The 27,128-nt window shown below is 42.0% G+C and overlaps 1 protein-coding gene across 1 annotated transcript in view; it reads right to left on the bottom strand.

Moving 5' to 3' along the window:
- Positions 1–2,113: 2,113 nt before the first annotated feature.
- The window catches only part of TGFB2 (transforming growth factor beta 2), a 66,294-nt gene continuing 41,279 nt past the window's right edge, over positions 2,114–27,128 (bottom strand). The window contains exons 2-7 of the mRNA XM_074863732.1: positions 25,470–25,633; positions 10,975–11,107; positions 10,746–10,856; positions 8,242–8,416; positions 7,513–7,666; positions 2,114–5,653 (exon numbers count right to left, since the gene is read on the bottom strand). Coding sequence (XP_074719833.1) covers positions 5,495–5,653; positions 7,513–7,666; positions 8,242–8,416; positions 10,746–10,856; positions 10,975–11,107; positions 25,470–25,633 — 896 coding nt within the window. The 3' untranslated portion in view covers positions 2,114–5,494. The remainder of the gene's footprint in view (positions 5,654–7,512; positions 7,667–8,241; positions 8,417–10,745; positions 10,857–10,974; positions 11,108–25,469; positions 25,634–27,128) is intronic.

Raw genomic sequence — 27,128 nt, 5'->3', positions numbered from 1 at the left:
TACTTCACATCTACTTTATAACCACATATAATTACATAACCTCTTGGTTTATTTTCTTCCAGAACTCATGGCTCCTCATAGAATCTGTTCTGTCTGATCTAAGAGGCAGATTTTGGCCTAAAAAATGGTTTTCAAGACATTTACATGGTTTGGGTTTTTTCCTATATTGAATATTCCACATTTATTAACCACAATTTGATTCAAGCAGAGCAGCAAGGGCTTCACTGATACAGTCTGGAGAGGCTGTGTTATAGAAAGCAAAAGACAAGCCCAGCATCAAAATATTCTGCATAAATCTCATTATCCATCTTTTCAGCCCCATGCTATAAAATCTCTCTTAGCACACTGTGTTCCCTCCACTTGTTCCTCTTTAGTTGCAGGCACCACAACCACTTTCCCATCTAAAATTTCCAGTCAACCCTCATGCTCTTCACTGATTTCAGAAATAAAACAGACAGTACTGCAAAGTATTCTCACCTCACTGCATGAGGGCTACCTTGGGTAAGAATGGGGCTGGCAGGTTACATTCCTGTCAAAGCATATAGCTGGATAACTAAATATAGAGTGAAAATTGGTATCTGGCAATTTTTTTTTTTTTTTTTTTTTTTTTTTGCAGGACCATAGCTTTATGCTAGTATAAACTCACTGAAATCAATTAAGACAGGTCACTGTAAGGCTGAAGCATAATTGTGGTGAAATAGCCCCTAAGATTGTTTTAATGCTCGTCCCAAGTTGCATTCTTAAACACATATTCACAGACCACAGGGTCCATTTGTTATAATTTATCACAACAACACTAAACAATCTGGCATAAACATATTCTTTCATTCATGCCAAGAAATGCTTTTCACCCCTTATATCCCAGAGAAGACACCAGGAACAGCAGATGTTCACCCCTTCTCATCATCAGTCTCTGGTCTGGAAGCATTTTCATATATGATTTTATCAACTTTAAAAGTAATGATTCAATCCTGCAGCCCCTCCTCCCATCAGTTTTATTTATTTGACTAGAGCTGCAGAAAATCTGATAAAGCTGCAATACCAGACTCCTTAATTCTTATTTGCTTAGATAATGCAATTGCATATTGCAGAGTGCATGGAGAGAGACTTACAACAAACTGGGGAATCCTATTTTCTGTCAAAAAACCCACATCCATGTGGCTATGTGGCTGCTGCTGGCAAGCTGAAATAGCTGAGGCAGTTGAGCACCAGGGTTTCTTGTGCTCTGTTAGCCAGTGACAGAAATAGTGGTTGGGTTGGACCATGACTGTCTGTAGATTCCTGGGGGTGGGCAGGGGTCTGCAGGGTCTCCATCCTAACCTCCTGCTCAGAGCAGGCGCAGTGGGAGCAGGCTGCCTGGAGTCTCGCCCAGACAGTTTTGAGCATCTCCAGGGATGGAGATGTCATGCCCTCTCTGGGCAACCTGTTCCATGGCATGGCCACCTCCACTGTAAGAATATTTTCCTTTCACGAAGCCCGCGTTTGCCATGTTCCAATTTGTGTCTGTTGCCTCTCCTCCAATACCCCATCTCATCACATTGTAGACTATTTTGTACAACATACAAACCCAACAGTTGCACTGAGCTCTACTGAAGGATGCAACCGTGAGGGACCACTCAGTGTATGGACATCATGAAACAGATCATCTTCTCACCTCCAACAGCACTACAGAAGCGAGGAAGAAACTACTTTGGGATACTCTACCAGAGAGGAAAGCCTCCAGAACTGGTGCCTGCAGTAACAGGACTGCCAGGGCATGGTTCTGGTGAGAGATCACAGTGGGGCCGTGGGGTAACACCGTTCCTGCCCAGGCAGTACCTGTCCTGCACACACATGGGACAGCACTGCTGCCTGGAGCACTCAACCAGAAGCTACTTCTTGCCTACAGACGAAGAAATACACAGTAGTGGCTGAGGTGAAAGCAATCCTTAGAGCAGATGTGATTCATGCTCACCCTGGATGGCTGCTCTTCACCTCAGCCTGTGCTGGACCGCATCAAGGTCTCACACACTAAAATCACACACCTAATCAGGCTTTGCAGAGATTAAGCTGAGCCAGAGCTGAGGAATCGCCTTCGCCAGAAGAACGCTGCCATACGAAAGCAACACCAGCATATAATTGAAATAATTTATTTACCACTAGAGCACCACAAAAACAGACATACAATGTGTTAAAATACAGAGTAATCGATCACCAAAGTACAACACAGCTGTCCTTTAAGTTCCTTTTTTTTTTCTCCTTTAAACCATGCCAACCATACAATTGTATTGATGCTAAACACATAAAAAATGCTGTCCTACCCCACCCAGCTAAGTGCTAAGATTCCCCCTCAGCCCCAGTCAGCCCCTTGGGTCTGATCTGTCAAGGTGCTGAACGTTTCCTACCAGTTCTCAGGGACTTTGCTCAGACAGTGGCAATTACCTCGTCATGATAAGGCCTCTGGCACAAAGTCCTTGAGCTGTTGCAGACCCATCTAAACATCATTCAAGGGGGATTTACATCAGACCTGAGCGGTGCTTAGGACTCACATTACCCCACTCTGTAGAGGGGAATTTCACCCATGAGTTCTGTACATTGTAGGATCAGGCCTAACATCCTTAGTAATTAAAGGGAAACCAAATAAACAAACAAAAAAATTTAGGAGCTTTTTAATAGAGTATTTCAAATACTATCAGTGCATTTTGAGGAAAAAGTTTAAAAAAAGTATTTGACCTCGGGGTAATGACTCATAGAAATAAGGTTTTATACTTAAATTTGGAGAAAAATTCCAAATCCAAACTTAAGTTTTCAGCTGTGTCCAGCGCATAGTGAGTATAGTTGGACAACTATGCTATCTCCTATTCCGCTTTTTCAAAGCTTCAAAACTGGTTTTGAGCTGCATTACCAATAGCAGAGAATTGCAAAAACATTTTTAAGTTTTGTAAAATGTGTTCATCCTTGTCTCCTTTCCTGTCCAACAAAAATACAGTTCTCATACTGAACCTGATAAAACTAATTTTGCTGCCGTATACAGCAAAATCCAGAGTATTTACTACCCTGAGGAGTTTCACTGAGTTCAGTGCATCTTCTCACTGGAGTAAGTCTGGCTCAAGCAAGTGTTAGCAGGAGAGATTTTTCACTTGTTCATCTCAACTCACTAAATAAATCAGAAGTCTAACATACCTCCTCCTCTGCGCTGAGTCAACGGGTGGGATTAGATCATCTGTGGGGCTAGGTTTCCATCTAGGCAATAAGCACAGGCTCTACCGAAGTCCTGAGGAGCTGCATGTGCAAGCCGCTGCGGCACTTCGGTTTTGCATCAGTGTTCTGCTGAAGCCAAAGAAATTGCACTTCTTAAAACTGGAGCTGACAACATCAAGCTCAGGAGTGTCCTCCCGACACCGCTCGGGTCAATGACAGAAAACGTCCTTTTCATCCAAGTAGTATGCTTCTAACGCAGTTTTCCAGCTTTGCTGTGCAAAACCATTCATCATGTGAAATGAACTGAATACGTCTTCCTCATGATTTTTTTGCTCATTTAGGTTGGGGCTTTCGGTAAGTGAAGTATGTGACGTGGAATTTTATTTTTTTTTACTCCCTCTACCATATTTATTACAACAAAATCCTAGGAACCCCACGTTCCTTTTTCCTTCTCTTTTTTCCAAAGAAGCTTTAATGTGAAGTCAATTGAAAAAAAAATGGCAAACTCTCAAAAATCAAGGGTCTGTCTGATCCTGCAAATCCTTACACACACACCAACAGTCTAAAGGGGCGTGCCATGCTGCTGCAGAAGTTAAAGGCAAACCTCTGTTAGCTGCAGCAGGAGCAGGATCAGTCCCACGGACTAACTGCGGGGGCAAGACCCCACTGTGTGCGAGGCCAACACACGGCCTCTGACGGCAAACTGATCCCGCTCACACCCCATTTGGGGCATCGCCGTGGCAGGCGCTTCCTACCAGCTTTCTGCACAGTGGTGAATGTCATTCTCTGCAAGGGTTTGCCTCGCCTCAGCCAGGCTGGGACATCTCTTCTTGCAACACCTTGCTCCCTGCCCATCTGTTTGAATGTCTATAGCCGAAAGGAAATAAAAAGGTCTAGGAATCTGAACCGCATTGTGTTCAAGTGTTACAAACTGGGACAACTGAGGAGGGAGGGGAGGAGGGGCGGAGAGATTGCTTTAATCCATCCTTTTTATAAAACAGAAAAACAAATGGAGTCAGGTAGCTTATGTCATAATGATGAACAATATACAAAGCACATGTATAGCAATTATTATAAAACATGTATTTGTAGTGCAAGTCAAAATACAGGGACTCTACTCATACTGGCCAGCTAGAGGGAAACACATGATTCTGAGTGATCAAAAAGAGCCCCAAATTCAAATTCAAACTCATGAGAGCTGACAGTATTACAGAGTACAAAAATATGGTGAAAATTTACACATTACACATAAAGTACTTAATTTTTTAATAGTTTACAAATAGAGATCTACAGATATGTTTCCAATTAAGCTGGCTTTTACTACCCACCTATTGTAATACTCTAGGTATGGTTACATATACCAAAAGAACAAAAAAATCCCATAGCATAGCTATACAGCAACATATTAAGGTCTGAAGATTAGACCAGTACATGTTAAATATTTCACTGGTTTACTAAACTGACATTTTAAATCATTTACAGTAAAAAAAAAAAAAAAAATCTTATAGACTTGTCTTTGAGACTGAAACAGAGTGTCCTTTATTAGTAAATTATTCAGTATTTAAAACAAGGGTTTGAGACCTTACAAGAAGCCTCTCTAGGCAGCTGGCATGAAAAATAAGGTATTTTAAAGGCAGAGTTTCTCAATAATGTAATAACTGATTTCTATTTTAATCGAACTAAACTAACCATTACTTTTCTGATTCTTTTGAGCTTGTGTTCCTTTAGGCTTTATATATATTTCTGGCAGCTTATTTGGTCTCCACTTTGTCCACATTGGCTGGTTTTCTTTTTTCCAATGGCGATACGGAAATGTTCATTTGATAGTTTTTACACACAAATAAATAATGCACTGTTAACTCTACAACTAAGAGGAATGGGTAGGATGCCTATTGCGTAACAATACAGAGAGATCAAGTAAGGCACGGGACAGATACAGCAACTCCACTTCATGGGATTTTCCTGTTTTTTTCCTTTCACATAGTAACACTAACAAATTTCTTCCAGTGTTTATTTTTTAAAAGGTTTTTTTTTTTTTCTTTAACTTTGCTTCTTGTCTATCTCACACTATGTGTAGGTGAAATGTAGGATAAAGGCCTTCAATGTTTTGCTTCAGATGCCAGTTTAAAAAAAATAAAACAAACTTTCAAACAGTTCAGACTAGTACCGCTTTTTTTTCTTCTTTTTTTGTTTTTTCTTTTAACACTGATGAACCTGGGTTTTCATTTTTCTTTCTTTCCTTCTCGCTCTCTTTCTTTTTTTCCTTGGTTATTTTTTTTAATACACACACATCATGCTGTTTCAGGGGTATCCTTTAGCTGCACTTGCAAGACTTTACGATCATGTTGGACAGCTGTTCGATTTTGGGTGTTTTGCCAATGTAGTAGAGGATGGTGAGGGGTTCCAAATCCTGGGACACGCAGCATGGAGAGGCAGAAGCTTCTGGATTTATGGTGTTATACAAGCTGAGTACCTAGAAGGAGAAAGGAAAAAAGAGATTAAGGCAGCTACCTCTGTCTTCCTGCCACTGCAGAGCAAATTCCTTTCTGCATCGCTTCCTCCCACAGTGCCTGAGAGAGAGCTCACTGAAAGCAGTATGAAGATTCCTGGATTTTAATATTTTTTATGCTTCTCCAGTTCAATCTGGTGTCACAATCTGCTTCAGTTTCCTAAGGTTTTATCCACACAGTCTTAAACCTCAAAATGGGGATATGGCTGGGGCCTGCCTTGAAAGCGTAGCCCTTTGAATCAACACGCACACTGTATTGATATGGAAAGAAGAAACTGAAAGGTTTTTATCTGTATCTTCAGAATTGCCATTTGCTGTTACAGGATTTTGGCTTTACAAGTGCACCAAAGGGAGAAGAGAGCCCTTCAGAGCGTAACACTCCTCTGCTTTTCCTCTGGCTACATTTTATGAAATCCATTAATGCCACCCTGTAAGCACCAGGATTCAAGCTGCAGTTACTCCTCTTGAGAATCAGCTGCGGTGAAGTTAGTAGCGCTACTGCTTTATGTCACATCAGATTCATATGCACGGTTCTCTGCAAGGGAAGTATGTAGGGTTACCCGCCGATGATGCATAGGTATTTCTGAGGATGCCATTAATGTGTTAGCCAAACACCAAGTGACCTTTTCCTAGAACTTCAGCACAACATTTTCAGCTTAGAGAGACAGAAGATCTGTTCAGGACAGCAACACTAACTACTTTATTAAGCAACTTCTGACTCCTTGGGCAACTACCCAAACCACATATTTGTGACCATGACAGTTATTCTTCCTCTTTCCTTTAAAAACAAGTGTTGCTCCAAAACGTGTACACTACTACTCCACACCAGCATGGAAACATACCTTATTTATACCTCTGCCTGCTGACACTGATAATAGTACAATGCCACAGCCAGTGACAGCTACAAAGGATAGCTATACCTGGGTCTGTAAGTTCAGGAAAAACACGCTATCATGGCTTTACAGACCAAAGGGAAAGCAAGATGCCCCTTGGACATGAAGAGTTCTCCCTGCTGGCTGACACTGATCTAGTATTTTGAGGGAGGCTTGAAAAAGGGGAGACATCATTCTTAGTATGGACATGAGGGTGAAATTCTTACTTTATGACAACTGTGATGCAAATGTCTGCCTCTTGCATTTACTGTCTAGACATCCCTATTGACAGTTGAGAGAAATAAGTGCTACACAGCAGAATACTACTCATCCTAAGGCAGCTGGCTAATCCAATCCCTAAAATAAGAAGTCCCATCTCAAACAACTATTGATTCTTTGGCATCCCAGACGGAAGGCTCCTCCTTCGCATATAAATCTTCAAAGTACAAGAATGAATACATCTTTTGAATTAAAAGAAGTACGTCCATCAGTACATTTTCATGAAATTCAGCATGGTGGCATATCAGTAACAATAAAAAATGGCAGGTCATAAAAGTAGGTGATAATCAGGTGGTACAACTCAGCCCTTTTGTTACTCTCTTAGTGTCTCCCTTAGTGCTTTTGCTGACTGAACTCATTGTGCTATCTTCCACTCATGTGCACCTCCCAAAGCTACACCAAGCTCATACTCACAAAAAGCATTCAATCCATCCATATGTCATATGGATGAACACATTTTAAAAAAAAAATCTCTGGGCCAATACACTCCTACTGCTTCCACACTAGCTCGAGGCCATGTGCAAGTCCCTCTATAGGGCCACATTTCATCATCCTTAGTTACTGAGGTAATAAATACAAGCTTTGGGCACTGGTGCTGACGTCAGCCCTAGAAACATATTTCACCCTGCAGTTATAAAATAGAAGCTGAAAATTAGCAAAATCATTACTTACTCTGCTGTGCTGAGTATCTGAGCTCCACAAATACGGGCAGGCTCCTGCACAGAAATTAGCATGATATCCTTTAGGTTCATGAATCCATTTCCAGCCAAGATCCCTCTTGAAGTCAATATAAAGTGGACGCAGACAGCAATTATCCTGCACATTCCTGGGGAATAAAAATACAGACAAACACATCAGTCATAAAAGACAACACAAGGACTTAAAATAATCCAGTTGCTTGTTCCCTGAATGATGCTTTACAGGCAGGCAAGTCTGAGTCCCAAAAATTCACAACCAAATCACATCAATAGTAGCATATACTGCAGCTGAAATCAGATGCTTAGACATGGCAGGACTTGCTTATACAGACAAAGTTAATGGTTTCCCTGGAGGACTAGTAAGTATTATTCTTCAGGTCCTACCAAGTGGCCTCTGACTACATGAGCTCAGTGGAGGTGATAATTCGGCTGTACTTATGGGGCTGATGGGTCTGGGAATCATCCCAGATGGAACTCAGCTTCTGCTTCCCAAGGCCACAACCCTCCTTCCTCATCTGCCACTGTCTCTGCAGGACTGGAGACCACTGGGCAGATACCTGCTGCACACAGACCCCATGGGGCTGCAAATGAGGGTCCGCGCTCTGTATAAATGCCAACCGTAAAGAAACGTGATAAGAAACTGCATTACACCTCACAGGCTGGTACTACTATGTAAGTATACTGAATACGGATGCATAGTTACCTAAAACAATAGGCAGCATCTAGAGCACGCTTCTTCCGCCGACTGGGCTGTTGCGACTCAAGTCTGTAGGAGGGTAATAACATTAGCAGGAGATGTGGGGTCTTCCCACTGTATTTTTTCCTATTGGACTTTAAAGCTTTCACATCACCACTGGAATATGTGTAGTCATCAATACCTTCAAAAAATACATTTTGGTGATAAACATTGTGTTGCTTTTTCTTCACAAATTAAATAAACCATCTCTTTAAAAAAATTCTCTCAGAAACTGGGCAATGATGGTGGCAGCTGAGCATGTTTAATGGGGAAGCGGGGGCAAATTTCAACCCAGGACCCCTAAGATATTCACAGTCCTCATGTTATCTATTGTAACAGCCCTCCCACATCTACAGCCATTTAATGGCATTTCAGTACATTTACCACAACTGTTGCAATAAGTAACAGATTACTTCAGTCACTGCATCTGCATTGCTTAGTCTCAAATGCCCCAAGCAGTGATGCTTTTGTCACTTCACTTAGGGCAGTATTCCTATCTTTGAACAGCTATGTACCTTTTAAAACACTGTAACACCATTAAAGCTGCTCTGGATACTTCACCCACACTTCCCACTGCTTACTTCCACCCCATTAGTTTTCTCTATCACATTTACCTCTTTCTAATGCTTGTAAATACTCTGTCTCCCACTGCCAGTTTATTTATAAATCTGCTAATTTTTCCCAGAAAGCCAATTATTGTAGCCCTTCCTTGTGTATGGGCATGAAAGGACATTGATCAAAATATTTCTTTTTGAAGTGCCAATCGATGACCTCACATTTTGTATTTTCTCTTGAAACACTAACTCCCTTACTAGCTTCTTATCATGACAATAACACAGGCAAAAGACTCAAGGTATTAGCCTTTCCTAGGAGTCCAAACAGCTCATGTTATGCCTGTTGCTAAGACCCTTTTGAAAATTAACCTCCTGAACCAGATAATACTATCAATACACTTTTCTTTTTGTAACATTTGCAATTACAGCAACCAAATAGCATACTAACAATTTTTTAAATACATACAATGGCTTTAATCATATGTACAATACATGGACTTAGAGAAAAAATTCCAATGCAGTGAAAGAATGGTTAGAAAACTTAACAGTTGACAAGGAATATAGCCAAATCCTTGGAATACAAATAAACCAAATCATGATATACTTTAAGAAATCAGAACTGTCTAAACAGAATTTGGGTTGGTTCTAATATAGCCATAGTTTTATATGTACTGGTGGATAACTACAGCATGGTCAATTAAATAACATTTCCCTCTCTGAAACTGAAACTTTAATGGCTTAAAAACACAAGGGAGCTTATGTGACCTTGATCTGTTGTCCATAAGAAGCACACACATCCATAACCCTAACTACACACTGTTGTTTGTTTTTAAATGCCCACTCAATTCAATCTTTTGTTACCAAGTTAACTGCAAGCATCAAAAATACTTTGTGCAACTAATATACAAATAAGTTACACTAAATTCTAAGCGCCAGTGTAGATATATAATCAATGGTAACTAATGTAGTTCTGTTGACTTCACCTGAGAATCAGACTTCCACTGCTGGAAGTAGGAGCACATCGTCAGGCACACCACTGCTGTTTCTTCAATCCACAACACACTGCCAGTAAAATACTGTAGGACACTTATACATGTCTGGCACCTATTGTTTAGCTCTTCCCAAAGCAACTAATGCCATTGTTCAGACTAATTTAAAATACTACTGATATGACCAGAAAAAAGAAAAAAAAAATAAAAAAGAAAAAGAGTAGCTGCAGATATTTAGTGTGCCTGAAGAGCTGGCAGTATGTGTGCAGGTACCTACAAAGACTGGGACCCTCTGTACTCAGTGAGGACAAAGGAAGGTGCTTCTGTAAGCAAAGAAGCCAACTGTTGCCTTGCCTGTACTTTGGAAATTTTCCAGAACAAGATTGTTTGACACTCATAAAATGCACCATGCTCAGCCACATATCTACTGCGAGCAGCTTACATGTGTGCCAGACACCACCCTAATCCTACTTTTCAGCAGTAGCCTTCTCTACTAAGCCTGAATCATTACAGTGCTAGGATGGACAGCAGTCAAAGGGTTTATTGTAAAAATATTCAGTAATTTTTCTCATGACTATCCAACAGTGGATGGTCTACTGTGCAACAGTCTTCCCTACATCCAGAATTGTATGTATATCTGGTACGTGTGCTGCCAACTGTAACACAGACACTTAAGGACATCGAAGCTGCATGCATGGAATGAGATGGCTTATTCACGCCATCTGGTTTTAGAATAGTTCAGCTGATACAGTTTTACCCTTGTGCCTTCATTACCATTTCCTACCAGCTGAGAATCGAGCCTCAAATGAGCAAGTTTTCAATCAGCTGAATGCCATTTAGAGGCAGTAATGGCTCTTTGTTTCCCTCCTCAATTAGTAAGCACAACAACATTTTAAAAAGGGTTTGGGTTTTTTTTTTTTCTCATTACCTGCAAATCTTGCTTCAAGCTCCTCACTTTTATTTGGGATGATATAATTATTGGAAGGCACGAAGGTGCAGCATGGACAATGTAAGCTTATCTTAAATCCAAGGTTCCTGTCTGCAAAACATAAAAATAAATGGAGTTGGTTTTTACACATGGAATCACCCTGAAATACTGCTGAGTTAATGGAGGAGCAGTTGGGGCAGGAGTGAAGGCAAAGAGCACTTGTTGTCACCTCTGTGATGGAGCCACTCATGTACAGCCTCAGTGACATCAAAAGATAACCATTCTCCTTCAGCTCTTGTTTTAACTACTTTGCTGTCAATGTAGCGCTGTCCTGGTGATGATAATTCTTTAGATTTTAGAACCTGCAAAAAACCAAAAATATGATTGCCTACAGGTTAACATTTGCCTGGTTTTTATTAAAATAAATCACCAACATTATAAAATAGCAGAAGAAACTATTACAGCTCAAACATCCATGCAGCAGATGTACATTCAGGCACATTTTCAGAAAGAATTTTCTTAGGAGGCATGGGGAAAGGAAGATGATATGAAAACACCATAATGAAATCAGCTTATGCTCCCAAGCAAAACATGCCATCACATATACCTTCCTAAGAGAAATCACACAGGAAGACTGCCCTGAAAACTTGTTCCGCAACACAAGCAGTCACGAGATCATATTAACTGTAACATCAAAAGAGGCTGTTTTACTTTCTTCAGTAATACTTACACTGGTTAGAGCACAATATCAGATGCTAAAGTAAAGCAAAAAATGTAGTCTGTATACTGAATATATTATATTGCTCACCCATAACTAATCTGTATGATATTGCCTTATTCATGCTTCCAGTCTTCCCTCTGACTTCAGGTACTAGTCATACATTAAACAGAAAAAAAGTTATTGTCCATGGAGATAACCTAGTGGCACGTACAGACAGCCTGGTGTGAATCATGGCCACACATGCATTTGTGCAACAGGCAATGCTGCTGCCATCCAAACTTTGATACAGCTGTATTTGTATTGGTGTCAAAAGTTTCAGCAAAGCTTGCTACTAAGCACGTAATAAAAAAATACCTGTACAAAAGAAACCCAGCCCCCCTCTTTCAAGATACAGCACTGAATGCCTTGAATTTCAAGTGCCCACAGTCTTCCTCCTATCTAAACAATTCAGCTAGTGCCTTCCCACATACAATACGAGCATAGCCTGCTATTATTTACCCTAACTCTAGGATGAAAACAACCGGACTTTCGGCTGCTAACAGGCTTCTGGTTTCCTGGTTATTACTATGTTGATAGTTTTGTGATGCAGGAAGCTGGAATGCCATACAACACTAAATCAACTCCAATCAAGACACCACACAATAATATCACTTTGTAACTTTCAGCATGCCAGCTGTGCAGCTTCATATATTTTTTCGGGTTCTTCCTCTTTTACATCCAAGTCCATCTCCAAATGAATAACTGACAATGTCTCACTGTTTGCTCATATTTTCTCAGCCCAGACCAACCTGACATCTAGCAAACGCTGCTGGAATAAAACAATGGTGAAACTGAGTAATACATGTAAAGAAAAATATTTCGAAAGAGGTGCGAAATTATGTCATCATGATAAAATTAGGCTTTTCATAATTAAACAGAAAAGCAGGCTTGAAAAGGCCATATTCTGTCCAACACGTGGAGTCTCCCTATTTATTTAAAGGGAGTGCTGGACCTCTCAAAGGCCAACAGCGCAGCTCCTACAATAACATTTGTCTTACGAGAAGAACAGCAGCATGACAAGCTCTTTGCCTTCTTTCTGATCAACACATTTAGCTAAAAGACATGAAATGCTGGTCCAAGTCCAGAAAATTACTAAGTGCCCCTAGTAGGCAATGCTGAGTTCCCCAGTACAAACTGAGGGCACTCAAACACTGAGCACTGGGACTCCTTTTTATGAGGCAACCTTCAAACAAAGTGTTTGAACAACTGTTTACAGAGAGTCTGGCAGCAGCAAGGGGACTACCATTGCTCAGAAATGCCAGAGGCCAGAGGGATGAGAGAATCAGTAATCAATGCTGGGAAAGTCCCAGAGAAGTACAAATATAACTTTGCCTTCCCTTTGGTCTTTATCAGGTCAGCTCAAGTGTTTCTGAGGATGTAATGCAGCTGTCATTCTGCAAAGATGTGTTGGGGTGGGGGTGTGTGTGAGGCAAATGGGACACAAGAACTTGGCTCATTTCTCTTCCTTTCTGCACAGTCATATCTTTCCAAAGACTCCAGAAACTGCATACCTCAGTTTTGGCAGTGATGTAAGGAGCTAAAAGTAATGTGCCAAAAGCAATCTCCTGATGTTAACTATAATTGGTCTTAGATGTGTTCTGAAGACTCAGCTGTGCCTTGGTACCCAAAATAAAGTGTCTTTATCCCAATCCTATTGCTATCAAAAGACCAAGTTGAAGGCTGGCAGTGTGTACCTGGCATGAAAGGCATTTGTAAAAGTACAAGAAACCATCACTGCATGAATCCAATGGTACAGAGAACATCCATCCTCACCGATGAATGACAAGAAAAGGTTTGCAGGTTTCAGAACTGTAGGGCACTGTGTGACAGGATGGACACTATGGATTAAAAGAGCTAGATATTATCCATACTATGGTATCTACGATATCTGAAAGTGAGATTTCTCTCCACGTTGTTTATGCTGCATGTTCAGGAAGAAAATTATGAAGAATGAGCTAAAAAGCCACAAACTAAATATGGCATAATTTCCGCAATTGACATCATGGGTTAAACAGGCACTAGGGGTTCTTAAGCAAAAGGCTGTTAAGTGCATGAGTGCCATACTTAGTGAAATTAGCGTGTCTGCTTCAATCTCCTTCTCCTGGGCTAAGTCTTAGGGTGATGTATGACCTTAATAACCTGATTGCTTGTAAGCAAGAATGATCTTCTAGACTCACCATTTCAATTTTTTCCTTCTTTTTCTGTTACATCATTGCAAATGTAGAAAACTAATGGATGATAAAAACCTAGGCTGGATCCTCAGAGTCTATTTCCTCCCACAAAATAACCTGATGAAGGCTAGTCTTCACTTTTTTACCTACACTGCGTTCCATGTTTCCATCCACACTGAAGCAACTGCACTCAACACCGTGGTAAACAAAGTGGCCTCTTTGTAGGAACCTATCAAAAATTTTTACAGCTACAATACATTCTTCAAATGAGTCTTCCAAAGATTATCACACGAGATAAGCATTTTAGGTTTTCTCTGCCATTTTCCCCCTTTGGCTTGCTTCTTTGTACTTTCCACTACATTTCTGGTCTTACCTTCCCCATAAGCAACACACCTTTCTCTTCCCATACACCCTCAAGCCTATATTCCCATTGAAAAACTTCTCTTTCAGTATTTCCAATACTGTCTTCCTATTAGATCAACTAGTGTAGTTGCAAAAAAGGAGAAAAGCCCTTTCTGTGCCTTGCAGCTTCTGTGCTTGAGAGCTTGTCTACTTCTTCCAACTATACTGATTGGTCTTAGAAAAGATACTACCGTTACCTATAAACATTGCCTTGCCTTGCCTATAAACACTGCCTTCCCTTTATGCTTAGCCCATCGCAACCACATCAATCACTGTTACCAGAAACACTGCTGCAAAACTTGTATCTGTAGGAGCTAAATGAAGGCTTAAAAAGTAGGCCTTCATGCAAAAGAGTTTCCAGTGCACTAAACATATTAACAGAAGACAAGGGGGAAAAGAAGACCCACAGGAGAGAAGGAAGACTGAGTTAAACTTCCCCTTTAATCCCTTCTCATTTCTTCTGGCACCTTGTCTGAACACTCCCTTCTTAAAGAGGTAGAAAGAGTTTGGTATGTCTGTGGGTCATGACATGGATGGCTAGGGCTTTTGGGATGGGGGGAGTACTGTGCATCACCACGTGCACATAGAAGTGATAGATTCAATCACTTGCATGAGTAAGAGACAGTTTCCACACACACAACCTCATCTCCCTCGCTTACAAGTGACACATTTAAACACCTGCATGCACAAGTAGCCGATGATGCACAGCAACTGCATGCGTGCAGGTGTGAGCATGCACACCTTCTCACATGTGTGAGTGAAAGCTCAAAATCAACAAACTCAAAATTCAGGTTGTGCAGAATCTCTGCAGTTTCTGAACATGGGGATGTTCTTCCAGGTATATCTGTTTATTTACTCTCACTTTCAAGAGAGTGATAATGCAACGCTGCCTTTTCTAATAAAGGATTATTCAGGGAACATACGCATACGGTCATATTGTGTGGGGATGAGCTGAATAGGTAGCATTGTTACCAGAAGGTTATCCAGCAGACTTCTAGCCCAGTATGCAGAGTAATTTTCATTCAGTAGCAATGCTCTAAATTCTAAGAACAATTTGGTTTTGTCTACCCTCTTTTTATACGGGATTCCTTCCTTTCACAGGAAATCAAATAGTTCACCAAAATGCTTGCTAATCTCTTCTTGACAAAGTATCTTGTACACTTAAGCCCTGTCTTCTAGCTATCTTTTTCTACAGGCACTGCTAACCTTCCCCTCATCAATTTTTCTTCTACTCTGACCCTTCTTAAAAACACCCGGGGAAAAAATTATCTTGCAAATATCCATGAAGGATCTCTACATATCACATACATGCGGCTACTGCCAGCAGGTCAAGGCAAAACAAACGTGAATATATGAATAATACAGTTAATTGCTTGAAAGGGCTCATGGAGCAGCCAGATGCAAACAAAGCATTGCTGTTGCTTGTACAGCTACACATGTTTAGGAAGCCCAGTCGGGGATCACGGTGATGACAGCACTCACATGCCACCCTCATCGGGCCTGCCAGATTTCTGGTATTTTATAAATCCCATTGAAATCTACTCTTCATTGGTTCTGCAAAGGCATTCTGCTCAGTCTTCAGGGGGAGACCCTCTGCTCTGCTGGCAGGGATTTGTCTGTGCTCCTCCTCCTCCATTAGAGTAGGCTACACCATGATGCTATCTTGGAAGCGTATCCCAAGTCACCATGACCAGGGCATTCAGCAGTGAAAAGCTTTAGTTTTGTCACAAACTCTTTTCAGAAGAATGACAAGCGAATTTCCAGAAAATACTGATCTCTAAATTACTTCTGTCACTTGTTATGCTTATTTTTCAGATCAAATGCAGAGCATTAACTGATATATTTTTTTTAAAATTCAGGTATCAAGTAGCTGAAATCTTCTTTAAAATACTGGAGGATGAAACTGTTTATATGCACACATGTTTATACTTTCAAGTAACTATCACACAGTTCTGAATATAAAAATAAGAACAAGGATTTTCTTAGTCTGTATTTTATAAACTGTAAAGTACACTGAGAACACTATGTAATTCATGATAAAAACCAAAGCAGAATGTTTGCAAAATTAGCAGAAACATGGCTTCTTTAAAAAATGGGGTATATCAGAAGCTGATGTAAGTAGAACAGCAGCGTTTGGTGTCAGTGTAATTATACTGGTTCAAAAACAAACCCTAAAAAACCTCCAAAACCCAAGACTCTGTTAATAGAAATGTAATTATTTTGCTCAAATTTTCCTTTGCCTACTCCCCTTCTCATATATATAGGCAGCTAAAGCAGGGGATAACTGAATGAACACATTAGTGTATGTATTCTAGACAATAACCACTGAGAGCAGATGCCAGAACAGCCTGTCTTCATGACTCATTACACACATAAAAGGAAAAAATTCGACAGAAAGACATGCTGGTTCTTTCAAATAACTAGAGCTCCAAAACAGCAACTTGCTTAGTTTATTTCCAATAACTACTGGCCAATAACTACTTCTAGTCTTCTATAGTTACCACAATCAGATGCAGAAGAATAGGAAAATTACAATTAAGTATAATTTACAGTGGAATAGTTTTGGCTAATAAATTCATCACCTCCCCAGCAAGCAAGCAAACAAACAAAAAACTGAATGTGGTTCAGCAGTGATGATACACAGGCCGATGCATCAATGACATACATCTGCTGCAGCCAAGAAAACCCTAGGCACACATCAAAGGCCAAGCTTTAGCAACAACAAGGGCATTTTATAGCTAGTTTGGAGAATTATGGTCACCAACTGTTAAGAAATATTTTTGGCGACTTACAGCTTCTTAAAACAAGTTGATGAACTTTCAAAACATAATAGTAAGATCATATGGCCACTTAAAAATATCTGTCTGCTGCATTGCCCTGGAACTTGGGATGGTCACTGCTGTGATCCAGTGTGGGTTCTGCAATCACTGAATAGCAGTAAATATGGCATTATCTTGTAAAAACCTGCTATTAATCTGTTTTCCTCTCCATTCATTCTGGACTGTCTGATCTCCTCCCTCCAGATGCTGTTGGCTCCCTGATAACTTCCTTCCCTTCTCTTCTCTGTCATTTCAGACTCCTGCGATGTTCTTGTGTATTACAACATCTTGGCAGGCTCACTAATCTTTCTCTTACTTATCAGTCATTATCCATGGTTTCCACTGAAAATTCAAGGGCCTTTTAAAATAATGGAAATAACCCGACATGTACTTGAAAGATCAAAGTAAATAAGCCCAAACAATGAGATCCAGTGGTAAATGATGTGCTAATGCTGGTTAACATCAGAGCAGAGATAAGTCCAGCTATGCACAACATCATGGCTGAAAACTGCCGTTTAGGATAACCACTTCTGAACTAGAAGAAACCTGCAGAGGACTCCAGCCTAACACTCTGCAGCAGAATAACCAGATTCCCAAGGTCTGCATATGCAGCTGCTTGTGGTTTCCAAATTCTTACGTACTATTAACCCTACTGAAAGATTCACTCGCTGCCTAGTTCCAGATTTCAAAGGTGTCCTCAGACAGCTCTCAGGGACTTCATCCAGCCCTTTCTGAAGCTTACAGTTAAAAAAATGACCACGCTAATTCTCAATCCTTTCTCACTCCTTGGTTGAGTTCGAGGTCTTTGATCCTATCTTGGACACAAGGATAAGCAAACCCTTAATTCTGTTGCAAACCTCTCCAGTTTCTTACTCATTATATGTGGAAACATATGTTGTAAAGTGCAAGCCTCCATGCAGTAACTTTTGCCAGATAACTGGGAATCTGCTGGCTACCAAAATCTTAGCTTCTTCTTATCGCCAGTAGTGCAAGAGACTGACTGTGTATTTTTTCAAAAATTCTCAGTGCGAATTTTTAAGCTCTTCTTGTAACTGCTTCTGCAAAAGAGTAATTCAGACTGCCTTCAGTGCTATCGAGTTAAAAGGGCTTTACAGCCCCCCTGCTTATCAATGGAAGTCTCTCCAATATTTGCAAAGGTCTCCGAATCAGGCTCAAACCGAGGGCAGAATCTTTAGAGACTAGTATATGAGATGCAGTGTTCCTGCCAAAATACAAAGGTATGGAGTACTTGCCAAAGTTTTAAAAAAACCCATAGCTCTCTGATCCATCTGCTCAGAACTTGCCAGACACGTTCTTCATGAAAACTTGCAAATAAAAAGAACATATTGCACACATAACCCAAACCCTTTTATATCTGGATGGGCTACAGCTGCAGTAGGATTCTTACAGCGTTGGCTGCTACTCACTTAAAGGTAAAAGAAGGTGAAGTGCAAGGGGGCTAAAGAGATGAGCAGCTAAAGCAGGTCAAAAAAGGAGGGGAAGTCAAATGTTATGGAATCACTGTGGCTCACTCACTGCATCGCCCTGTGGTGAGGGGATGAGCTCTGGGAAGAGAATGGATCCTAAGAAGGGATTTCCTCTCTATTTGTTCCCCAAGCAGGGCCTTCCTCCTGCCACTGGAGATGCATGTGCAGTGTAAGTTGGGGATACAGCCCTGAGGCCGTTCAGTCTGATTTATGCTTAAGCAGGCAGGAAGACTCTGCATTGTATAAGCAATAAACAAGAACGGAGGGTCTGGGGTCCTTCTCCTGGAAGATTCTGAAATATTGAGTGCAATTTCCTGCTGTTTAGGAGATTTTAAGATAGCTCCAAAGAAAGATTTTATATAAAATGAAGCAAAACAAAAAAAAAAGTCCTGTAAACTTATCTAGCATTTAGCTTTAACTTGCCAGAGGCACATTATGTTTTATTAAAGTATCAACAAAGAGGAGACAAAGTCAACAAAAACAGAGTGGGTTCCCCTGTCTTCTAGCCAAATCCCCTAGATCCTGCAAGGTACTCCTGTGTTCATCTCCCCTTTATGCACAGGTCTCCCAAGCCCTTCCTCTTCCTTGGTCCTGTCCCTGACAGCCCTATGTCACGTTCACATGCATTTTACTGTAACATTTTGGCATGCAACTTTCTTTGCTATCTGAATATTTGGACTTACTGCTTCTTTTAGGATGCTGTCTTTACTTCTGCAAATCACTCCTCTTTCTTCCCTTCCGCTTGCCTGCATTGTTCTCCATAAGTCATGATTCTCCTTGTGGTTTTCTCTTCCCACCACCTACAGGCTTCCACCCAAACCGCTCCCGTCCTCCTCCATTTTATTCCATCATCTATTCTTCTTCACACAGGCTTCTCTCCAACAAAGCTTCACGTTGTTTCCTACACCTCCCCAAACCAGCAATATTTACCTTTCCCCCTCCAATAGGCACCCTAGAGCAAGGCCAGCAAGCCAACCTGATGTTCCTCAGCCCAGTAACTACCACACTGCAGTACTTGGTTAGAACTTGCTTGTGTCTCAGTGTAACATGGGCTTGCTACCCCACCAGACTGCAGCCCAAAGAGCAGGAACCCAAACTTAGTGGCTGGTTTCTCACCCATGTCCTGCATTCTTAAGCTCCCTATAATGTACACACATTGCAAACAGCAGTAAATCTATCAGCTCAGTGCCCCACATTTCTACACATGGCAGTGTTGAGCTGGGAGTACATGACGGCTCGTGCCAGTAGCTAATGGGGATATTATATACTTCTTCAAGTTGACTTCAGTAACTGTTCTGTTCCTGGCAAGATGTGGCTGCATCTCAGATAAGCTCTCAAATCACAGTGAATATGACGCAGCAATAAATACCTCCCCTCACCCACACTCACAGATTATTTGCCAAAGGTACTCTATACATGGTCTTCAGCATACTGACTTTTTTTTTGTAGGTGATACAGTATTTTGAACCAAAAAAAATTATTCTGGAACAAGGAGAAAGCATCAATTTGACTGAAATATACTGGAAATTAACTTCCTCTAGTCCTGAGCTATTGCTGAGGGGCAGGGGAAGGAGGAGGAGGTTGGTAGAGTAGAAAGTTATTAGGTCCACGCTTTGTATCAGGTTTGGCACTTCAAAGAGCACTGTACATTTGCCATTTAATGTAACCTTGTAACCTTTCAGAGTCTGGTTTCAGGACAGCAATACATAAATTGTGAGATCCAAATATACTACTTTGGATGTGGGTCACAGACACGGCAGTCAATTAAAATCAAATGCCCCAGGTGATATCTGTAATACAGACATCCTGCGCCAGCTCACAGCCACAAATCCTGCTTCCTGGCATTTTCTTCCGTGGCATTAAAGACGGCACTTTTGGCAAGAAAAGAGAGCAAGGCCCCTCTGCTCCTGATTATAAGGAGATCAGTCTGGAGCAGCTCTGCTGCAGTCAGTGTAAATTGCCTCAGATTTGCACTGCGGAGATTTGGCCCAAATCTATAGTAGCTCGCTCTAAACGTATTCCCTAACTGAAAAACAAGACAAAACACTGTCTGAATTGAAAGTATTTGAACAACTGACTGTGGTTTAAATTTAAATCTGACTCATAATGGAGTAATATGTTCCACAGCATCTTCCTCCTTGTACCTCCAAGCAGGGAGAGAGGCCCTTAAAGAAACGGGGGTTACCACTGTCTGGAGGGCAGATGGTTCTTCCTAGACCCCAAGCAAGCTCCACAGGAGCCCTCGGCATGGACCAGGCCCTCCCCGACATGGAAAGACCAAAGTTCTGCTCCTGCTTGCTTCAAATTCTTCATCGCAATCCAATGTGTTCCCCCAGACTTTAAGCTGGTGCCATTCCTTTGCTCCAACCCTGCACTCTGATACGTCCCATGGTACGTCCCCCATCATCCACAGTCTCTCAAGTATCTCCACCCACAGCAGCCACAGATAATGACGATAAAAAACGGCGCTTTGGCTGCATTTTTTGTGATGCTTTATGATGAGTTAACAAGACATGACACTGCTTCCAGAAGATGTAATTATTACTTGTCATTGTTTGACCATCTGTACATAATAAAAATACCTTAAAAACAATCCCACAATGCTGTCTGAAGCTTTTCACCCTGCGACGGTTTCCACTCATCCAGCTTTGCAGTGGTGCCTATTTGTTTTTTGGAATGCTTATTCATAAGAGACAAGCTTTTTTTTTTGAAGGGTGCAGGGACTTTATTCATAAATACAGAAGCACCTTAATAAAAGAAAGATGCAAGGAAGTCTTCAAAGCAGGCAAGAAAACGGATGAACAAAGACATTCCCATAACAACTGAGCTTTATCTGATCAAATTCCAATAAAGCCTGCATTTGGCATAAATCTTTAAAAACATAGCAAGGGCCACTGGAGGATGCTAAAACTTGTTTATTTAATATTACTCCTCCTCCCTCCCCCAAAAGTACTTTATCCCCTTAATATTTTCTGAAGGCTCCATGCACATTGAGAAGCGTATCAAGCGAACACGGCGCAGGGAGGAGAAGTGCGGGAGAGCACTTGCGTGAGGTCACGCCGCTTCCTCCCTTCCTTCCTTCCCTCCAGCTCCCCACTCTCCAATGTGCTGATGATCAGCAGCACCACCAGCAGATTAACCCTCACTTTCGGGCAGAAGAAACAACAGAAAAGACAGTACTTTTAAAGAATTTAATTCTCTGTGGCTTCACTTAACCAGAGCCAAGAAGAGACAGCAGCTTTCATACCAGCCTTATAAAAGAAACTTAATTCCTACTTCTACGAATTTTATTATTTTCCATCCTAAGACTAATATGTGCGCTGTGCTTCCCATCTGTATGGGAACACACAGATGTGACTGACTAATCCTTAAATACCAAGAGAAGTATTCTGGGTGAAAACAAACATTAAAAGAAACTGTTTCTGCTCTCGGGGATTACCACTCACCCACTGGCTTCATGGACGTGTCCAGGGCACCTCCATGAGAGTTAATCTCCAGGACCTACTCCCCAGAGAAACCCGGGGGGCAGCAGACTTGGCAAACAGATCTACAACCACTCGCTCCCAGCACAAGTATGACGGGGTGCTCTCTGCTCCAGCCCTGCCTCTGAGGTGGGAACACAGTCCTGCTGCTGCTGCGCTGGGGGCTGGGAGCAAGGGGCACGGCCCTGGCTCGCCACACCACGCAGCCCCAGACTGCCTTCCCAGAGTCAGTGCAAACAAGGGCTGCAGGAAAACACAAAGTCCTTTTCTGATGTGGTTTGGTAAAGGGTGCCAAGTATAGCCTGAGGAAAGCTTAGCCGAAAAGGTGCAGTCTTGCATTTCTTTTCTCATTTCAAGGGGTAGATCTGTAAGGTCAGAGGACCACACAAAGAAAGAATCAGGAGAAGAAACAAAATATTTATATTCTGCTTGCTGATTTTTTCCATTTACCCGGCACATCTGTCTCTAGCTGATCCTAAAATAGTCCTTCAGAGTAATATTGTCCCTTCTGCAACAGTGGTATATATACTACTACTAAACTGCCACTGGACTAAAGCAGAGAGCTCTTAGAGAGCAGTTAGGAGACTTGCACGGCTACCTTCCCAGTGAACCACAACACAGCTCTGACTCTATCCAGAAGACTTCTGTCCCTCTCTTCCTGCTTGACTGAGAAAGATGAGGGGACATGGGAACAATCATTCCCTGCAACTGCAGGTATGAGAGGAATTTCAAATACTCTCATCAAGATCTCCCCAACAAAGCAAAATGCTAGGCAACTCGAAACTTGGTGAGAGGGGAAAAAAAAAAAAAAAAACACCCTAATAATTAAATGTTGCTTATGCAAGACGAAAAACCACATTGTTCCTTCTGGGCACAACAGCCCTGGCAAGCCCAGCATGTATCTCACAAGACAGGAAGCAGTGCTTATGCACAGAGGAGCCATGGTGGCTGCACATGCCAACTCCACCAGCATCTCCTCTGTGAGGCTCACTCTCCATGCATGGCTTCTCATGCTGGAAACAAAGACACCCGAGTAAGTCTTCAGCCCTTACAGAATGTATTTGCCTCTCCCACTTGCACTGAAATGAGCATCTTCCTCATTCTCCCCTTTTACCTTCCATGTTTGTACCTTCCTCCACTGGTAGACACACCTATCTGCACTATCAATCTATCATTACACAGCCCTGAAGCTCCTCTAGCACCACTGTGTCACCAATGCTTCCTACCCATCCTTCCTCACCTTCAGCTCCCTAGGTTTTCTTCTTTCTAATCTCTAAAATTCATATACTAAGTTTTAGGATGCTTTCTATAGCACTGTCCTACAATATATCACAGAATATAATATCTCAAGTTGGAAGGAACCCATAAGGAGGGTCCCTCCTCTTCAATTTCTCCCTGCTTTTCCTTTTCCTGTTAAATGCTGCATGCTAACCTCAGGTGTTCTGATGGAGGTTAGATGCAGCAGTATTTAGGGTCTCTGATGTTCCTGCTGTAGAGCTGCTAGCAGGGAATCCATGCAGTTCAGACTGGTCATCACAGAGCTAAGACAGTATCTTCATACAAGGTTTTGGGAAGAACTGCATACAAGGTTGCAAGAAATAAATATGACCAAAGTGGGGAAAAAGCAACCAGCAGAAGAGGTTACAGGAGCTTGTAAGAAGTAAAGCAGACGGAGCAACTAACAGGCAGCTTCTACCATTTTAATAGGTGCTCTGCAAGGGAAATGCTTCAGAGGCAGCTTGCCTTTCTACAGGCAAAGGAGCAAAGTAACATGCCTAAAATATGCCTGGCACAAACACACACTCAGAGCTTGCTGCCTTTGGCTTGCCTGTTACTTGGTGGAGAAAAGACCTAATTCTACAATAACCTGCACTCATTACTCACCTAACACTTCACTCAGTATGCCCCACCCAGCCTAAAAAAGAAACTGCCTTACTCCCCAGCTATATATTTACCTAAAGGACCCAAGTACCTGCCCTGGATGCAGGTGTCAGTCATTTCCATGGGCACAGGCTTGCTGGAGTCAGGCTCTCTCAAATAAGCTCCAGCTGTTTCTCATCACAAGGCGAAATCTCAGCCAAGCAAAGGCCCTTTCTTCCCTACCTCCGCTGAACCCTTTGCGTCCCACGTTCCTCAAACACGGAAAGGCAATGAACCGCGCTCAGTCAACCGCAGCTGTACTCCTTTCAGGTGGCTGACTAACAGCTCTCAAAAGTAGAACAACAGAAAGCCCAGAGATGCCATCAACTCCTTTTAGGATGTCTGAACAGTGAGGTCAAGCCAGAACATACAATTGTTTCAACAGGCTGGTGTGGCAGCAACACAGGGACTCGTAGTGTAATTCTCTGTGACGGCTGTTCTATATAGACGGCACCAGTGATGCTCATTAAAGATTCCTATGTTTCTCTTTTAACAGATTACATGTTACTTACTCAACTTTTCTGCCAGCCTCTCCTTGGGAAGGAAGGCAGTCAGGTTGTAGTCGTGAAGCCAAGCACCCAGTGACCACCTGTGGGCCTGAACCACATTCAACTGGGAATCACACTTCTCCTACATTTAAACAGTCCAGTGCACCTTTCCCTGCTGTCAGCCTCTAAGGCTGGCTTATACTGTCACTTCAGCAAGCATGTGAACCCAAATTCCACCCTCTCTGCTCCAAGTTTGGCTTGCACTTGACCAGACCAGGCAGGAAAAGGTGAATGTTGAAAGTGAGGGAGAAGACTAACTCAAATTTGTACCCACTGGATCTGAACCGGACTCCACAGTGCTGCAAACCCAGGGCAGTGCTCAGGCATAGCTAATGACAGCAGCAAGAACAGAGCCAAAGAGGGGCTCAATACACTTTTACAAGGTGATATCCTATCTGGCAGGGTTTTCAGCAGAACAAGTCCCAGGTTGCTGGAACAACCATGAGTTTTTCTCAGTATAAAAATGGGGGAACTGGGAACTGAGCCCCTTCTGGTGGCTGTGTTTCTCAGAAAAGTGACCTATACTTTAGGTGAAAGATGTTCTAGACAGTATTTGCACAAACACACAGACTCTATATAAGTGACTTTAATGGCTTTAAAGATTAAATTACATCAATCTTATCAACACTCAGGAGTGAGAGAGTCATGGGGTCATTTTCTTCCTCACTCCTCAATCCCTCAATTGTCCACTCACTCCCTTGCCTCAACCCCTGGGCTACTATACAGAAGCCAGGTCTGAAAATGTTAAGCTTTGAAACTCAATTATTAGGAATGATGTTTCTGCAAGGAACGGTTAACAGGCTTGTCCTGAACAGAGGCCAGAGAGAGGAACTTGACTTCTATGTAAACTACAGTACAGGCCAGGTGTTGGGAGACAGAGATCCTGGGGATGACTTGCTGATGTCTTGTTGTGTCACTTATTGCTCTATGCTTAAACTTTGGAGTCCTGAGGCACAATTCCTAGAAAAAGTTTGCACATTTGAGCTTTCTAGGAAAGATATGGGAAGTAAGAGGCTACTTTGGAAAGATGGGACTCAACCGCTTCTCCCCGTGGTTTGTTCCACCTGCTAAACAGTTACCAGGTGGGTTTGCTGCAGAAAGACGGGGAGCTGACGCGTGCGAGGTGTCACCATACCTGGTACAGCTCTATCCGCTGCTCTGAGACCCGTGCCTTTGAATTCTGCAGCCGGAAGACCCTGAACTCAGCCTTCACCAAGTTGGAGGCATTCTTCTCCATCGCCGAGACATCAAATCTGACGATTCGGAAGTAAAGGCTGTAATAGCTCGGTGGGATGGCATCTGCAAGAAGGCAGTGTGATTTTATTATTTTTTTTAAACGATAAAATACATTGTTCCTTCTAACAGTGTAATAAAAGACAGCCTCAGTAAGGGAAATATCTGCAGCATGATTCAGTTTCCAATGGCCAATTTAATATTATTAACAATTTAATAAAAAAAACCCAAACCAACCCCACATGTGTTTGATTATAGGAATACCATGTTAATAGAGATTAACAACTATTTCCAACTCTATTTCAGGTCATGCATTTAAACCTCCCCTCTTTCAACATACTGGTGGAAAATCCCAGATGCTTATAAATTGGGAAAAAATCGTAGCAGTTGGTATCTGGCAAATGCCTTCAGACTTGCACAGAGTTCACAGGGATCCACTAAGATGACAAATAACGGCAAATCATCTGATCTGTGTGTTCTCTGAAGCCCTAGTCCCCCCAGAATATGAAGCACAAATTAGCCAGCTTCAGATTTTGTTTCATATTTAGTTATTAAAGGATTTTATTGGAACAAAATATTCATTCTGATTATAGTGACAAGGGCAGGAAGAGAAGAGGAAGAAGAAAGGGAGGGAAAAGGCAAGCAGACAGTAGATGTTATAAACAGAATTTCATTAATTTTGACCACTTGGAAGCAGTAAAAGCCATAAACATAACAACCCCTCACTACATATCGGAGGGGAAGGCAAAAAAACAGTTAGAAAAATGGACTCAAGTCTTCAATAACAGTGTTAAACATATCAGTTTAGGTTTCAAAACAGTCTCTTCCTCCTTTTCAGCTGTAAACCCTGACTGAGGCTAGGCAGCAAAGCACTTCTGCACACCCCAGATTACCCTGAAGGGTTCAGTGATCATCTGAGGCCTCTTCATCCCATCCTGGTCAGCAGGACGAAGAGACATGTGGGTGTGGTGGCACCCCTGATCACCCTCCCCGTGTGTGTGACCCCACCTCGCCCTGCTGCCCTGCAAGGCTCCACTCAAACTGCAGAGCCAAACTCAGAGAGGAGTCGAAACGACTCAAAGGCCCTGATTAAAAATCTCTGTTCAAACCGAGGGAAAAGTGTGCAGTGTGTGAAAACTGAAGTGGATAAAGAAAAAAAAAAAAGAAAGAGGAAAACTGTATTTGGGGGCAGGGAGGGATTTTCAGCTGAGGAAGCAAAGCTTCTTGGCCTCCCTGGGGCCACAGCAGCAGGAAGACATCAGATAATAATTACAAAATACGAAATTTTCCCACTAGTCATGTAGCTCAGGATTTGTCATGCAGTGGCAGGAGATCTTAGGGAGGGGAGCAGTTCAGCACCTGTGAAAGACCCAGGCCTGGTCCGAAATCCCAGTGAGGCCTCCTGCCCCTCTGTCTCCCTTGGTTATCCAGGCAACTATCAATCAAATAAAGTGCCTTTTTCTGGAAGATACCGAATTCTTAATAGATAAAATACACACAAGTTATCATGTCAGTGTAAAGAGATGGGAGAAGCCAAGTCCAGTACATTTACCTTTATGTC

This window comes from Strix uralensis, chromosome 3, assembly GCF_047716275.1.
Source record: "Strix uralensis isolate ZFMK-TIS-50842 chromosome 3, bStrUra1, whole genome shotgun sequence".
Taxonomy (NCBI): Eukaryota; Metazoa; Chordata; class Aves; order Strigiformes; family Strigidae; genus Strix; species Strix uralensis.
Note: the sequence above shows the minus strand (reverse complement) of the source record. Positions and strands in the feature narration are given on the sequence as shown.